This window comes from Atractosteus spatula, chromosome 16, assembly GCF_055471065.1.
Source record: "Atractosteus spatula isolate fAtrSpa1 chromosome 16, fAtrSpa1.hap1, whole genome shotgun sequence".
Taxonomy (NCBI): domain Eukaryota; kingdom Metazoa; phylum Chordata; class Actinopteri; order Semionotiformes; family Lepisosteidae; genus Atractosteus; species Atractosteus spatula.
Window position 1 is genome coordinate 16739027 of NC_142721.1, and position 14624 is coordinate 16753650.

A 14624-nucleotide genomic window follows, 5' to 3' on the forward strand; every position below is an offset into this window, starting at 1 on the left:
ACAAAGGGGTCAACACTGGAGAGTACTGGACAGCTAAGCTGAGATCTTCTGCATCTAAAGAAGTGAGCCCTACACAGGTGAGCCCTACACAGGTGAGCATAAAATAACAATAATTAATTGCTTACATATATATAAATCCTTATATAGTGCTTTTCGGGACACTGCTCTCAAAGCACTTTACAGGTAATGGGTATCTCCTCCACAATCAGTGTGCAGCCCCACCTGGATGATGCTCCAGTCCTCTCACACACACCAGCTCTCAGTGGGGAGGAGAGCAGAGTGATGAAGCCAGTTCAGAGATGGGGGATATTAGGAGGCCATGACTGGTAAAGGCCAGGGGGAAATTAACACCCCTACTCTTTTCGAGAAATGCCCTGGGATTTTTAATGACCACAGAGAGTCAGGACCTCGGTTTTACGTCTCATCCGAAGAACGGCACCTTTTTTTTACAGTATAGTGTCCCTGTCAATATACTGGGGCATTAGGACCCACCTAGACCACAGGGTGAGCGCCCCCTGCAGGCCCCACTAACACCTACAGCAACCATTTTTTTCCCCCAAGAGGTCTCCCATCCAGGTGCTGACCAGGCTCACACCTCCTGAGCTTCAGTGGGTTGCCAGTTGTGAGTTGCAGGGTGATATGGGTGCTGTCTGATCACTAACCACTTTCTCTGTTCATATTTATTAAGTGGACAGGCAATGTAACTCTAACTCATAAGATTACAATTAAAAATGTACTTACCAAAACACATGCAGATACACATTAGCATCCAAAGTACTGGTGCAGAAAAGGCCAAGACCAGTGCCCCCACATGTATTGAAGAAAAGCCTGAAGAGAGAAGAGAACAGACCATTGAAAAACCCGGCTTTCTGCTTTCATCTGTACGTACTGTGATGCCACAGGGAGCACAGACATCAGATGGGCACCTATATAGTTGTGGCCTGCCCCACAGTCAGTCCGACAGTTTAACAGTGTTTATTGTAATACCCAAATATTTGGAGAAAAATAAATTAAACTTCAAGAAAGCCTAAATGGTAGTTTGAGCTCATGACTGACTTAAAGTTCCCTGTCTAAATACATATAGGATATTTCTCTTTGAAAAACACCGAAAAAGAAAAAACATTTTCTCTCCAGACTCACACTCCATATGCCCTGTCCATGTCTGTATTCCTTTCAGTGTCCTCCTCTGGTCCTTAGTTGAAATCCAGTTTAAATCTCCTCTTGTAGGTCTTACAGTTTTTATTTCTCACAGTTCTGTTCTTTCATTCTCTGCTTATATCGCTCTTTTCCTACCTTGGTCTAGTCACGGTTATTTTTGTTCTTTTTATCAGATTCCAAACAGCTGAATATTTACAGCAAAACACAGCTCTTCGCCTGCAGTAGAGTAGTAGAGGAGTTTATTGCCATAAGCACATGTACATTGGAATTCGTATTCACGCTGATCTCTTGGGAAATACACACACCACACAATGTAGACAGTTCATTACAAACATAATAATAACAGCAGAACAATAAATATGTAGAGCGCAGGAGGGAGAACAGTCTGTCACAGGATGATTGGGATCCTGAATGAGGAATTGGGTTTATTGCGACAGCAGATGATGTCAATCTCACCGATTGATGGTCAATCACATCCTATAATCCTCTGTGGCCTTGCCACAACCCTTTGTAGCCCATCTCTGTCATGCATGGTGGTACTGCTGTACCACACAGTGATGCCACTAGTTAAGACACTTTCTAAGGTGCTGCAGTAAAAGTTCATGAGGAGCTGCTTCTCCAAACCGCATTTATTTAAGCACTGCAGAAAGTGCAGGCGCTGTTGTGCCTTTTTCAGGCTACAGTGTTGTGAGACCAATCCAGGCCAGTGGAGATCTGCAGGCTGAGGAACCTGAAGTAGCTGACAGTGTCCACTGCTGTGCCCTCGATGCTGAGCTGGGCAAGACTCCCTCTGGGTCTCCTGAAGTCCACATGAGCTCTTCTGTCTTGTTGACAGTCAGGGCCAGATTGTCGTCAAGGCACCATCTTGTAAAATGCTCCACCTCACTCCTGTGTGCAGACTCATCGTTGTTGTTGATCAGCCCAATAATAGTGGTGTCATCAGGAGACTTAATAATATGGCTGCTGCTGTAAGTGTCTGTACAGCCAGGACTGAGACAGCAGTCTTGTAGAGCTCCAGAGTTCAGGGTCACTGTAGAGTAGATAATGTTGCCAATTTTCACCACCTGAGGTCTGTCTGCCCGTCGGGAAATACAGTATCCAGTTGCAGATAGAGTTGCACAAACCCAGATTCCTGAGTTCTGGGACCAGCTTGGTGGGAACAATTGTGTTGAAGGCCAAGCTGTAATCTGTAAACAGCTTCCTAACACAGGTGCCCCGTCTGTCTTAATGTCCGAGGGCAGTATGAAGTGCTCGAGATACGGCATCATCAGCTGACCTCTTCAGGCGGTGAGCAAAGTGACGTGGGTCAAGGGAGTCTGGGATAGAGCGGTTTATATACAGTAGGACAATACTAGTCCTTTTCCTGACCACTGAAGTGAGAGCCACTCGGCGGTAATCATTCAGACAAGCTACCTTGGTCTTCCTTGGCACTATTGTGCTTTTCTACAAGCACTCTGGTCCGACTGACAGGGGGAGAGACAGGTTAAAAATGTCTGTATATACAGGAGACAGCTGACCCGCACAGGTTGTAAGGAAACAAGAGGAGACACCAGCTGGGCCGGCTGCTCTGTGGGGTTTCACTCTCTTGAAGGCTCTGCACACGTTTAGAGAGCTGTAACACACAGTCTCCCGGCTCACTGGGGCTCTGGTAGCTCTTGGTGTTCAGAGCCTCAGAGCGGGAGGGCCAGGTGTTCAGCTGCTCGGGGCCTCAGAGTGGGAGGGCCAGGTGTTCAGCTGCTTGGTGCTCGGAGCCTCAGAGCAGGAGGGCCAGGTGTTCAGCTGCTCGGAGCCTCAGAGCGGGAGGGCCAGGTGTTCAGCTGCTCGGAGCCTCAGAGCGGGAGGGCCAGGTGTTCAGCTGCTCGAAGCCTCAGAGCGGGAGGGCCAGGTGTTCAGCTGCTCGGTGTTCGGAGCCTCAGAGCGGGAGGGCCAGGTGTTCAGCTGCTCGGTGTTCGGAGCCTCAGAGTGGGAGAGCCAGGTGTTCAGCTGCTCGGAGCCTCAGAGCTGGAGGGCCAGGTGTTCAGCTGCTTGGAGCTTCAGAGTGGGAGGGCCAGGTGTTCAGCTGCTCAGTGTTCGGAGCCTCAGAGCAGGAGGGCCAGGTGTTCAGCTCCTCGGTGCTCGGAGCCTCAGAGCGGGGGCCTCAGAGCGGCGGCGATCGCTCAGGTGGTTGAATTGGACACTCGCATTCAGCTGCGGAGAGCAGAGAGCTATCCAGGAAGCAGTTCCGGACGTCCCGAGGCTACTACCCCTTCGGTGCCCACACTGCCACATGCACATGCAAAGGAAAGGCGCCGTCGGGAGGGACTGTATTGCGCTGCACCAGATCACCTTCTCTCTGCTTGTCCCTCGAGACCCCCGTATCCTTCTCGAACCCTTCCGCAGCCTACTGTTAAGAGTCAGTTTTTTCTCAAACCTCGTCAGGGCCTTTATTCCCGGCAGAAGTTTCTTGGACTGACATACACCTTCCCCTTTCGGTTTTTGTTGACTTGGGGGCAGCGGGGAACTTTGTAAACACTAAGAAGTGGAATATTCCCCTGGCTCCGGTCTCGCCGCCTATCTGCATTCAAGCTCTGGATGGATCGCCGATCGCTCCTGGACGGATTACCTGGCAGACCATTCCTCTCTGTCTTATGGTCGGTGCCACACATGTTGAGAATATTTCTCTCCTTCTCCTGGATTCACCTGCCTACCCGGTAATCCTTGGTTTTCCTTGGCTCATGAAGCATGATCCTCACATCTCCTGGGACAAGAATGAGATCATCGCTTGGAGCCATGCCTGTCGTGACGACCTCTGTTGCCCGCCGGTTAAGGTTGCTGCTGCAGTAACCCCTCTGGAGGAGCACTCTACCATCCCGCCCCAATATGTGCATCTAAAACAAGCCTTTGATAAACAGAAGGCTCTTTCGCTTCCCCCTCACCGTACCTGCGACTGTGCTATAGAATTGCTCCCAGGAACCCTTCCACCCAAAGGACAGATCTACCCTCTCACTCAGGCAGAGAATCAAGCCTTGCATTAATTATGCAGGCTCTGGATTCAGGATTCATTCGTCCCTCCTCTTCTCCAGCCTGTGCTGGTTTTTCCTTCATTGGGAAGAAGGACGGCTCCTTGCGGCCGTGTATTGATTACAGAGGGCTGAACTCCATTACGGTTAAACATTGTTACCCCCTGCCTTTAATCCCAGCCGCTCTGGAGTCCCTACGTGGAGCGTTTATCTTCTCGAAGTTAGATCTACGGGGGGCTTATAATTTAATCAGGATACGTGAAGGGGACGAGTGGAAGACGGCCTTTATGACCACGCACGGGCATTATGAGTATTATGATGCCTCTTGGGCTCACTAATGCCCCGGCGGTCTTCCAGTCCTTCATGAATGACATCTTTAAGGACATTATCGGGGATTTTGTTTTGGTTTACCTGGATGACATCTTCATCTTTTCTGCCAACCCTAGGGAACATGTCCATCACGTCCAGGAGGTCTTGTCCAGACTCATTGACAATAAACTCAAGAAGTGCGTTTTTCACGCCTCTAAGATTCACTTTCTGGGTTACATCATTTCCCCCCTTGGGGTAGAGATGGACTCTGCTAAGGTCACGGCTATCAATGACTGGCCAGCTCCTCATAATTTAAAGCAAATCCAACAATTTCTAGGTTTTGCCAACTTCTATAGACGATTTATCCGGAACTTTAGCTCCGTTGTGGCGCCCATCATGGCCCTGACCCGCAACCGACCAAGCCTGGGTAAATGGAACCCGGAGGCTAACCAGGCTTTTTAACGCTTGAAACAACTCTTCAGTTTGGCTCCACTTCTACGACACCCGGATCCCACTCAGCCTTTCATTGTGGAGGTCGACGCCTCTGCCTATAGGGTTGGTGCAGTCCTCTCCCAGCGCCACGGAGAAGAGCACATTCCACATCCCTGTGCCTTCTTTTCAAAGAAGCTCTCCCCTGCCGAGGTTAATTACGATGTGGGTCATCGTGAACTCCTAGCTATCAAGCTGGCCCTGGAGGAATGGGGACACTGGCTGGAGGGGGCTCACCACCCCTTTGTCATCATTATGGACCATAAGAACCTGGCCTACATTCTGTCTGCCAAACACCTATATTCCCGTCAGGCCCGTTGGTCTCTTTTCTTTTCTCGCTTCAATTTTGTTATCACCTATACGTCCGGCTCCAAGAATGGGAGGACTGATGCTCTCTCTCGGCTCCATGATCCCCCGGATCTGGACACACCGGAACCAATCATTTCATCCAACAGAATCCTGGGGGGGATCCACTGCTCTATTGAGGATCAGGTCAGACGTGCCCTCGACAGAACTACGGTTCCTCTGCGCTGCCCCCTGGATAAGCTTTTTGTACTAGACCACTTGCGTTCTGCTGTCCTGCAGTGGGGGCATGACTCCCACTTTGCAGGCCATCCTGGTTGCAGACGCACTCTGGACCTCTTCACCGGGGATTTCTGGTGGCCTTCCATGCGATCTGATGCTGCGGAGTACGTCCGGGCTTGCCTGGTCTGTGCCAGGACCAAGACTCCGCGCGCTAGGAAGGCCGGCCTCCTTCACCCTCTTCTGATCCCACACCGCGCTTGGTCCCACATAGCTGTCGACTTCATTACAGACCTTCCTAACAGTCAAGGTCATACAGTAATCATGGTGATCTCCGATCGTTTTTCCAAAGCAGCCCATTTCGTCCCCCTCCCAGCACTGCCCACAGCTCAGGAAATGGCGTCACTGTTTGTGCAGCAGGTCTCCAGGATACATGGTTTACCCGACGATGTGGTCACGGACAGGGGACCTGAATTTGTCTTGGTTTTATGGAAGGCTTTCTGTCAAGCTCTAGGGACCCATGTATGTTTGACTTTGGGTTATCATCCTGAGGCCAATGGTCAGGTGGAAAAGACCAACCAAACCCTCCTGACCTTTTTGAGAGCCTTCACCTCCAATTCACAGGATGATTGGTCATCGCTGCTCCCCTGGGCAGAGTATGCCCACAATTCTCTTACCTCCTCCTCCACAGGTCTCTCTCCCTTCCTCTGTTCACTAGGTTATCAACCCACTCTTATCCCTGTCACCCCTCAGACACAGCGGTGCTGTCGGTGCGACAATGTATTTCCAAGCTGTGGAGGACGTGGAGAATGGCGAGGACAGCCCTTACCAAGTTGACCCAATGCCAGGCCAAATTTGCCAACCGGCACCACAGACCAGCTCCCCGTTTCCGGAGAGGCCGGGATCGTCTGGTTATCAACGAGGAACCTACCTCTACACCTGCCTTCCAAGAAGCTCGGGCCTAAGTACATCGGCCCCTTCTGGATTCTCTCCCAGATCACCCCGGTTACCTTCCGTCTTGCACTTCCCCCCACCCTCAGAATCCACCCGTCATTCCATGTCTCCCTCCTGAAACCCTTCTACCGCTCACCTCTTGCGGCTCCCCAATGTCGCCCACCTCCCCTGCGTCTCATTCAGGGGCACCAGGCGTATACGGTCCACAAGATCCTCGACTCTAGATGGAACTGCGGTACCCTTTAGTATCTAGCCGACTGGGAGGGTTATGGCCCTTCCAGAGAACGATATTTTGGACCCTATGCTAATCAGAGACTTTCACAGCGACTATCCCGATCGGCCGTCTCGGGCATCGGGAGCTGCCCGTGAGGGGGGGGTACTGTCACGACCGCCAGCCAGCGGAGATCAACCCATAAGAGAACTAATCAGCACCAGCAGCAGGTTAATTATAGCAAGTGCCGCCGCACGTGTTAACCCTCCTGCACACGCTTTACCGTGCGGCACCCTGTGCTATTTATACTATCTTAATCTGCTTCCCGCTGCTCGGTCTTGAGTTATCTCCCTTAGAGCTCTACCTGGCATACCCTTAACCTTGTGACACTCTGGATTTTGGACTTCCCCTTTTTGCCATTTGACTTCGTACCTCATCTCTTGATTTGGATTGTTTGCCTCCTGTGTTCGTCCTGGATTCCGACCCTCCTTAAGCCCACTGACCACGAACTCGCCTCTCGATTCAGATAGTTTGTTGCCTTGTCTACCAGCTACTCCTGCGGCTGCACAGGACCCATATCTCCACATTTGGGTATCCTTACACCAGGTGTTCAGCTGCTCGGTGCTCGGAGCCTCAGAGCAGGACTGAAGGGTGTTCAGCTCCTCTGGTAGAGATGCCTCAGGGGAGGAGATACTGCTGCTCTTGCCTTTATAGTTTGTGACAGCCTGCAGACCTTGAGCCGCCCCCAGGCTGGTTTTCCAGTGTGTCCTTGTATTGGTTGTATTTGCCAGTTTGATTGCTTCTCCAGTGTTATACATTATCTGTCACCTGATTGAAAGGCAGCAGAGCACACAGCAAACTTCTTTTTACATCCACGGCTTCGATTGGGATATTGTCCGGATCGTTCTGGTAGGAGCACATCTGTCCACACAGTAGCTGATAACATAGACCTCTGTATATGTGTCTAAACCAGTGGAAGAATCTTTGAATGAAACCCATCAGTCATTTCAAAACAGTCTGCAAGTTCTCGCTGCACAGTCTTTACTGCAGGTGGCGCTCTTCAGCTCCTGCTTGTAAACAGGAAGAAGGAGTACGGAGAAGTGCTCAGACTTCCTGAAATGTAACCGTGAAATGGAGCGGTATGCTCCCCTGATAATAGTGATCCAGTGTGTTACTGCCTCTAGGGGGAACAGAGATGTGTTGGAAGTGCTTTGGTAGTACTTTTTTAAGGCTGCAGTGGTTAAAGTCCCCCGCCACGACAGAAACAGTTTCAGGATGCCTGTTTTCATACTTGCTGATGGCCCTGCACAGATTCAGCATCAGCATGCAGGTGAATATACACAGCAGTCATAATAACGGCCCTAAATTCACTCGGTAGGGAAAAGGGCGACATTTAATAGTGAGGTACAGTATTCCAGATCAGGTGAGCAAGATCTGTAGACAATTTCTCCATCAGTGCACCAAAGGTTATTAGTTATGAAACACACTCCAGCTCTTTTCTCCTAAAGGGCTCTAAATCTCCGGTCCAGGAATGTCTAATGTCAGTAGTAGGTGATGGTCAAACACATATTTTTGGCTACAAATGAGACATAACATGTAAATATACAACATAAACAAGAGAGCTACACGCGAGATGTCACCATGGGACAGGGCCATCTTAGTGTATGGCGGCTACCTTCTCTCGTTCTGTAATACTTCCCAAACTTCATGTGCTCCTGCTATCAGCTAGAAAGTAGAACTACTGTATATAGGCTGGAACAGAGAGTACAGCATTTAAGGGTATTATTTTGTCTAATCCCAGAGTATTTTTCATAGTGCAGTAGGAAGTGCACCTCTGTCTCTATTTCTCCCCGCTGGCAGTGGGAGCACAGCCTGTCCTCTCTGGGCAGCCAGGTCTGCCTGTGTCCAGTCTCTATGGCCAGGCTGTGGTCACTGAGCCTGTCCTCTCTGGGCAGCCAGGTCTGCCTGTGTCCAGTCTCTATGGCCAGGCTGTGGTCACTGAGCCTGTGCTCTCTGGAGAGCCAGGAGCTATATCACCCTGCAGTTCACAGCTGGCAGCCCACAGAAGCTCAGCAGGTGTGAGCCTGGTCAGTACCTGGATGGGAGACCTCCTGGGAAAAATTAATGTTCCTGCTGGAAGAGGTGTTAGTGGGGCCAGTAGGGGGCACCCACCCTGCGGTCTGTGTGGGTCCTAATGCCCCAGTATAGTGACAGGGACACTAAACTGTAAAAAGACACTGTCCTATTAAAATTTGGATGAGACGTAGAGGTCATTAAAAATCCCAGGGCATCTCTCGGGAAGAGTAGGGGTGTTACTCCGGTGTCCTGGCCACATTTCCCCTCTAGCCTTTACCAGTCATGGCCTCCTAATAACCCCCATCTCTGAACTGGCTCCATCACTCTGCTCTCCTCCCCACTGAGAGCTGGTGTGTGTGAGGGGACTGGAGCATCATCCAGGGGGGGCTGCACACTGGTGGGGGGGTGGAGGGGATCCCCATTACCTGTAAAGATATCTGAGGGGAGTGTCCACAAAAGAGCTATATAAGTGGTATTATTATTATTATTATTATTATTATTATTATTGAATTTCTAATCCCTTGTGTTTCTTTGTCTTAAATTTGTTATCTTCTATCTTTATGAACTGTTTTGTTTTGTTTTGTGTTCAATCTGTGCACTGGATTTTCAGAGATGACAAACAAGCATGGTCCCACATGCAGTACAGTCATAAAGAACTGTGACCAATCGTCACGGTATGGCAGACTTGGTACCTAAACAAACTGAATAAATCCAGCATTCGTATAATAAAGGAAGAGAGGAGAAGAAAAAAGGAAACCAGAGGTGTGAAAGTCAGAAGGAAAAGAGGAGATAAAGCAGAGAAAGGAGAGAAGGGGGGAGTCACAGTCTTCAACTGTCTGTGTCAAACTTCTCCACTTCACTAGCGAGACGTCTGACTTTGCTCCATCAGGAACAACCTGTTCCCCACCTTCACTCACCAGGGAGGGGTGTGATGCACTTTCTCCAGCTTGAGAGAAGCAGGTTTTCCCTCTGTGGCCCGACTGCAGTTTTTATCTGCCTGGATATTCTCTTTAAACTTCTTTAAGAGTTTGCAGTTCGTGTTCTTTTGTTTCAACTGGATTTACTTTACTTTAGTATATTGCACTTTGGGAATATACCATTAGAGGTCTTTATAAAATAAAGTTTTTTCTTATTCCTACAACCCATAACATCCAGATAAATAATAGTCAGTTATGATTATTATATCTGCCTGTGTCCACTTGCTGTGGCCCAGTCAAGGTCAGTGAGCCAGTACTTCATCAGGGTCTGTTAATCCTTCCTGTCTCTCACTCTGGTCAGATACTTGGCAAGTGAGTGTTGTCTGTTTAGAGTCCTGTGGTCCAGTTTCTGCTGTGTTGTTTGAATGCAGGTGTAGGTGAGGTAGCTGGAAGACTCCAGACTGTGAGAGAGACAGAAGAAAAGAGTCTGAACCTCTGAATAAGTCTAGAGAAAGAGCAGCATTCTGGGAAGGGCTGAGGATGAAGGGGACTCTTGTTTTGTCTTTAAAACAATAAAGAGCAGGGTCACACTGCCGACTGAGGGGCGGTGTGTCTCCCCAGGAAGTGTGTGCCTTAAGACACTGCGGAGACATCACTAATACAGACCTGCTGGTTAGAAACCCCAGAGGGGGATATATCCCCGCAAGGGGAGCCACTTAAGATCAAGGAACCCGGAGGGGATCTGGGACACAATGACCAGTGAAGACCAGGTGGCCTGGGCAGTGGATTTAAAACTGCAGCGCTGGCCATGTGCCTCGTTAGTCAACACAGCCAGGTGGCGCAGGGTCCGGCTCCAGTGGCTACATGCAGACAGGAAGCCGAAGGGCAGCCTGGCAAAGCATCGGGTGAGCCAGTAGTTGCTAGTGTGTTCGTTACACTGAGGAGCAGATACAGCCCCGAACAAGTAGCAGAACCTGTTGTTGCCGTGTTCAACCACTAGTAAGGTAAGGAAGAGCTGCCCTGGCCAAACAGGAACAGCCAAGGTTTACTCTGCTACTGCCTGTGAGGGACCAGCAACCGTGTCCTCTGCTCTGAGTCTGTAAGTGAAGGACTGGGGGCGCAGGCAGTGCCAGGACTTCACCTGCCAGAGCCGCAGAAGGAGGAGATCCCACAAGCCAGGACCGAGGCCTGATGAGAGTACGACAGGGAGTAAAGAGATACCGCTGGCGGCTCTCTGAGCCTGGGAACCCGTGAGCACAGGGCTCAGAGATCCTCGTGAGGTTATCACTCAGAGAGAGCGAGGGTACAAAAATGTGAAGGCGACCCAGGTACGACACTGGTCATCTTGAGTCCTAGTGTTTCCTCAGTGAGAGGACACGTAACTTCCACGCTCTCAGAGAAGAGTACAAATGTGATTAGTCCGACACTCCGGGGCACGATTTTCATTCAGCTGGTTCTTGAAAGAAACCAGGACATCAGATTTAACAACATGGCTGGGGAAAGAGCCTCCTGTTCTTAGTTTTAAATGCACATCCTTGTAGTTTCCACACATGTTCTCTGGTTAATGTTTCACAGTTGATTCTGAAGAAATCCAGTTGACTTTGTCAGTAATTCTGAAAATTTCAATAATAATAATAATATCCCTACACTTACAGTATGTAGCACTTTTCTGGACACTCCACTCAAAGCTCTTTACAGGTAATGGGGATCCCCTCCACCCCCACCAGTGTGCAGCCCCACCTGGATGATGCTCCAGTCCTCTCACACACACCAGCTCTCAGTGGGGAGGAGAGCAGAGTGATGGAGCCAGTTCAGAGAGGGGGGTTATAAGGAGGCCATGACTGGTAAAGGCCAGGGGGAAATTTGACCAGGACACCGGGGTAACACCCCTACTCTTCACGAGAGATGCCCTGGGATTATTAATGACCACAGAGAGTCAAGACATCGGTTTTACGTCTCATCCAAAGGACAGTGCCTGTTTACAGTATAGGGTCCCCGTCACTATACTGGGGCATTAGGACCCACACAGACCGTGGGGGGAGCACCCCCTACTGGCAGTTGTGAGCTGCAGAGTGATGCTGGCAATAATACTTACTACATATATATATAGTCTCTTGCAGTCTCCACTGCTCGAGACTAAAGAGATTCAGTTCCTCAGCCTGTTAGTGTGGGACACTCCCTTCAGACTAAAGAGACTCAGTTCCTCCAGCCTGTCAGTGTGGGACACTCCCTTCAGACTAAAGAGGCTCAGTTCCTCCAGCCTGTCAGCTGTAATAGCTGTAAAAGCACTGTACCCATACAGTATCTCCATGGCTGCAGGACGAGTCTCCAGTCAGTCTGTTAGATCCTCTAATGACGGAATGATGAGATATGGACAATAATCCATATCACCTACGCACAAGTAATCTGACTGAGGCTGTTAGTTTCACTTTCGCCCACTGGCTAGATGTTTAAAACAGGGGCTCCTGTCTCCTGGCTGCTGCTGTCAGGTCAGTGTAGTTTGTACACATTCAACATCACTTTCCAGGTGATTTTTACTAAATCCTTTTGAATTTCATCGGCTGCATCCATCGAGTTTGCTAATCCTTGCATTTTGCAAACCTAACTAGCTTACTAACTTGGTATTATAACACTGTAGATGTACAGTATGGTGTTAATGCTTTATTTAAACCCAGTTTCTGATAGAACCCCTCCTACAGGATATCGACTTCATCCTGTGTTTCTGAGTGGAAGTGGTTTGACTTACCCAGCTCTATCAGCTCTGCTGTAGCTTCTGCAGACTCATGTTCACCAAAGACTCTGCACACGAACTGCCCCTTGTCTTCAGTCCTGACGTCCTTCAGCCGGAGAGAGAAGTTTCCTCTGGGAATCTCCTGAGGGAAGAGCTCCGCTCGGTCCCGGTAGCTCTGGTGCTGGGACTCCGGCCTGCTCTCCCCCTCGGAGAACAGGAGCACCAGGACTTCAGAGTCTGTCCTCAGCCACTCCACCTCCAGCTGCTCTGGGGGAACGTGTGTGTCCACAGAGCAGTTCAGCACCACCTCCCCTCCAGGGTAGGACACAACAGCACGATCAGCTCCAGTCACAACTAGACTCTCTGTGAATCAACAGGAACAGTAAAAAGGCACTCAAGTCATTTAATTACAGTGACACTTGATCTTATAAAATGGGGGTGAAAATAAACCTTTTGATATATTTTGATATACAATCTAAGCAAACATTTTTTTTTCACCTTAACTGAGACTCTTTCACAGCTGATGGACTGTGATCTATTGGACTATAAAGGACAGCATCTGTCACAGTGAGGTAAAGCCAAGCTCCCAACACTAAACTGCTTGTAGAAGAGAGATCACTCCCAGCTCACTCCTGCTGCACTCATGGGGCTTTTCCACTTCACTGCTGTTTGATCAGAAATCTATATTTCAAGAGGTGTTTATAAACAGTGAGAGAACAGAGTGTCTCAGGCAGTGTTTTATTATTTCAATAACTGGACAAGCCGGTCAAGGGATGAGGAAACCTTACTCACTCTTTTCCTTCAGCTCCACTGTGGTCTCACCGGAGCCCTGTGCCGTGTGGACGGCACACCTGTACACTCCTCTGTCTTCGGCCGTGACGTTGGCCAGCCGCAGAGAGAAGTTTCCTCTGGGAATCTCCTGAGGGAAGAGCTCCGCTCGGCCCCGGTAGCTCTGGTGCTGGGACTCCGGCCTGCTCTCCCCCTCGGAGAACAGGTGCACCAGGGTGTCTTGATCTGTCCTCAGCCACTCCACCTCCAGCTCCTGCAGGGGGACAGCGCTGTCCACAGAGCAGGGCAGCAGCACCTCGTCCCCAGGCCTGGCCACTAGAGGCTCCCTGGGGCCCTGCACAGAGAAACCTGGGGCCACAGAAGAGTGGATCATCAGGCCCAGAGCCAATGAGCCCTGTGATTACTGCAGGTACCGGTGCTTCAGGGTCACTTTATATAGGGTGACATCATTCTTATACAGTATGTTCACACTTACTACTGTTACAATTATCACAATACTGCACAAAATGACACTATTCTACACTGTACAGCTATTTAATAAGAGCTCTAATTCAAGCAAAGAGCAATCTTTCACATCACTACATCACTGGTCAGTCATGCTGGAAGGGCATCACTGCAGACACACAGCAGACATTACTCCAGACACACGTACGCACCAGGCAGGCCTGAGGCTGCACAAGTGTGTGTGTAAAGCTAGACTGACACCTATCCGGAGGACCTGTATGACCTGTATGACTGCAGAGTCTGCAGGTCTCTGCCCCCCTGTGCTCTAACTGACCTGGTCTCCTGCTGTAAATTAAAAACCTTCTACACCAGGAGGCTCCAACCCCAGAGTCAGGAGGCTTCTGTGTGAAACTGTGCTGAAATTTAAAACCTAATTTTATCCATGGAGCCTCCAAGGTACAGTATAAACAGAACTTGAAACTCATTTGCTTCAATTTCAAATGTATTGATCATCAGTTTCTCAGGATTATACATTATTGAATTTGTCCTCTATCCCACCCTTCCTGAGCTGAGGAGAGGCAGGAGGAAGAAGAGGGAACTACTGTACCTTCAGTCCTCAAAGCTCCCCACACAGCAGCCAGGAGCCCCAGCACAGTCAGTGTCCTCATCTCTCCTGAGGGCCCTGGGCTCTACAGAGCTGTCAGAGAGTGAAGAGATCGCTGCAGAGCTGGGCGTACAGCACACAGGAAAAGAGATGTCAGCATTGGTGAATTCAATCTTATTACAGATCAGATTGATACCAATGGATAAAAGCAATCGGTTTAACTTCTGTTTTAGTCCAAAGCTACACTGTAACTGTATGTAAAACATAACTGTTTACAAGTGATATATAATTTACTAAAAAGTACTCATTTCAACAGAGAAAGGCCAGTTGGTGTTTAAGCTGACATCCTGAAACTGCAGGATAGAAGTGTGAGACATTACACTCTCCTGCTCACTCCCTTGAAAAATCCATCAAGGCCTTA

At 49.5% G+C, this 14624-nt stretch overlaps 1 protein-coding gene across 2 annotated transcripts in view; it reads right to left on the reverse strand.

The window, feature by feature from the left end:
• LOC148819692 (uncharacterized) overlaps nucleotides 1-14326 on the reverse strand; it is a 36698-nt gene extending 22372 nt beyond the window's left edge. For both annotated transcript variants that reach the window (XM_088934546.1, XM_088934545.1), the window contains exons 1-4: nucleotides 14207-14326; nucleotides 13159-13503; nucleotides 12382-12729; nucleotides 742-828 (exon numbers count right to left, since the gene is read on the reverse strand). In XM_088934546.1, coding sequence (XP_088790672.1) covers nucleotides 742-828; nucleotides 12382-12729; nucleotides 13159-13503; nucleotides 14207-14267 — 841 coding nt within the window. In that variant the 5' untranslated portion in view covers nucleotides 14268-14326. The remainder of the gene's footprint in view (nucleotides 1-741; nucleotides 829-12381; nucleotides 12730-13158; nucleotides 13504-14206) is intronic.
• Nucleotides 14327-14624: the final 298 nt, after the last annotated feature.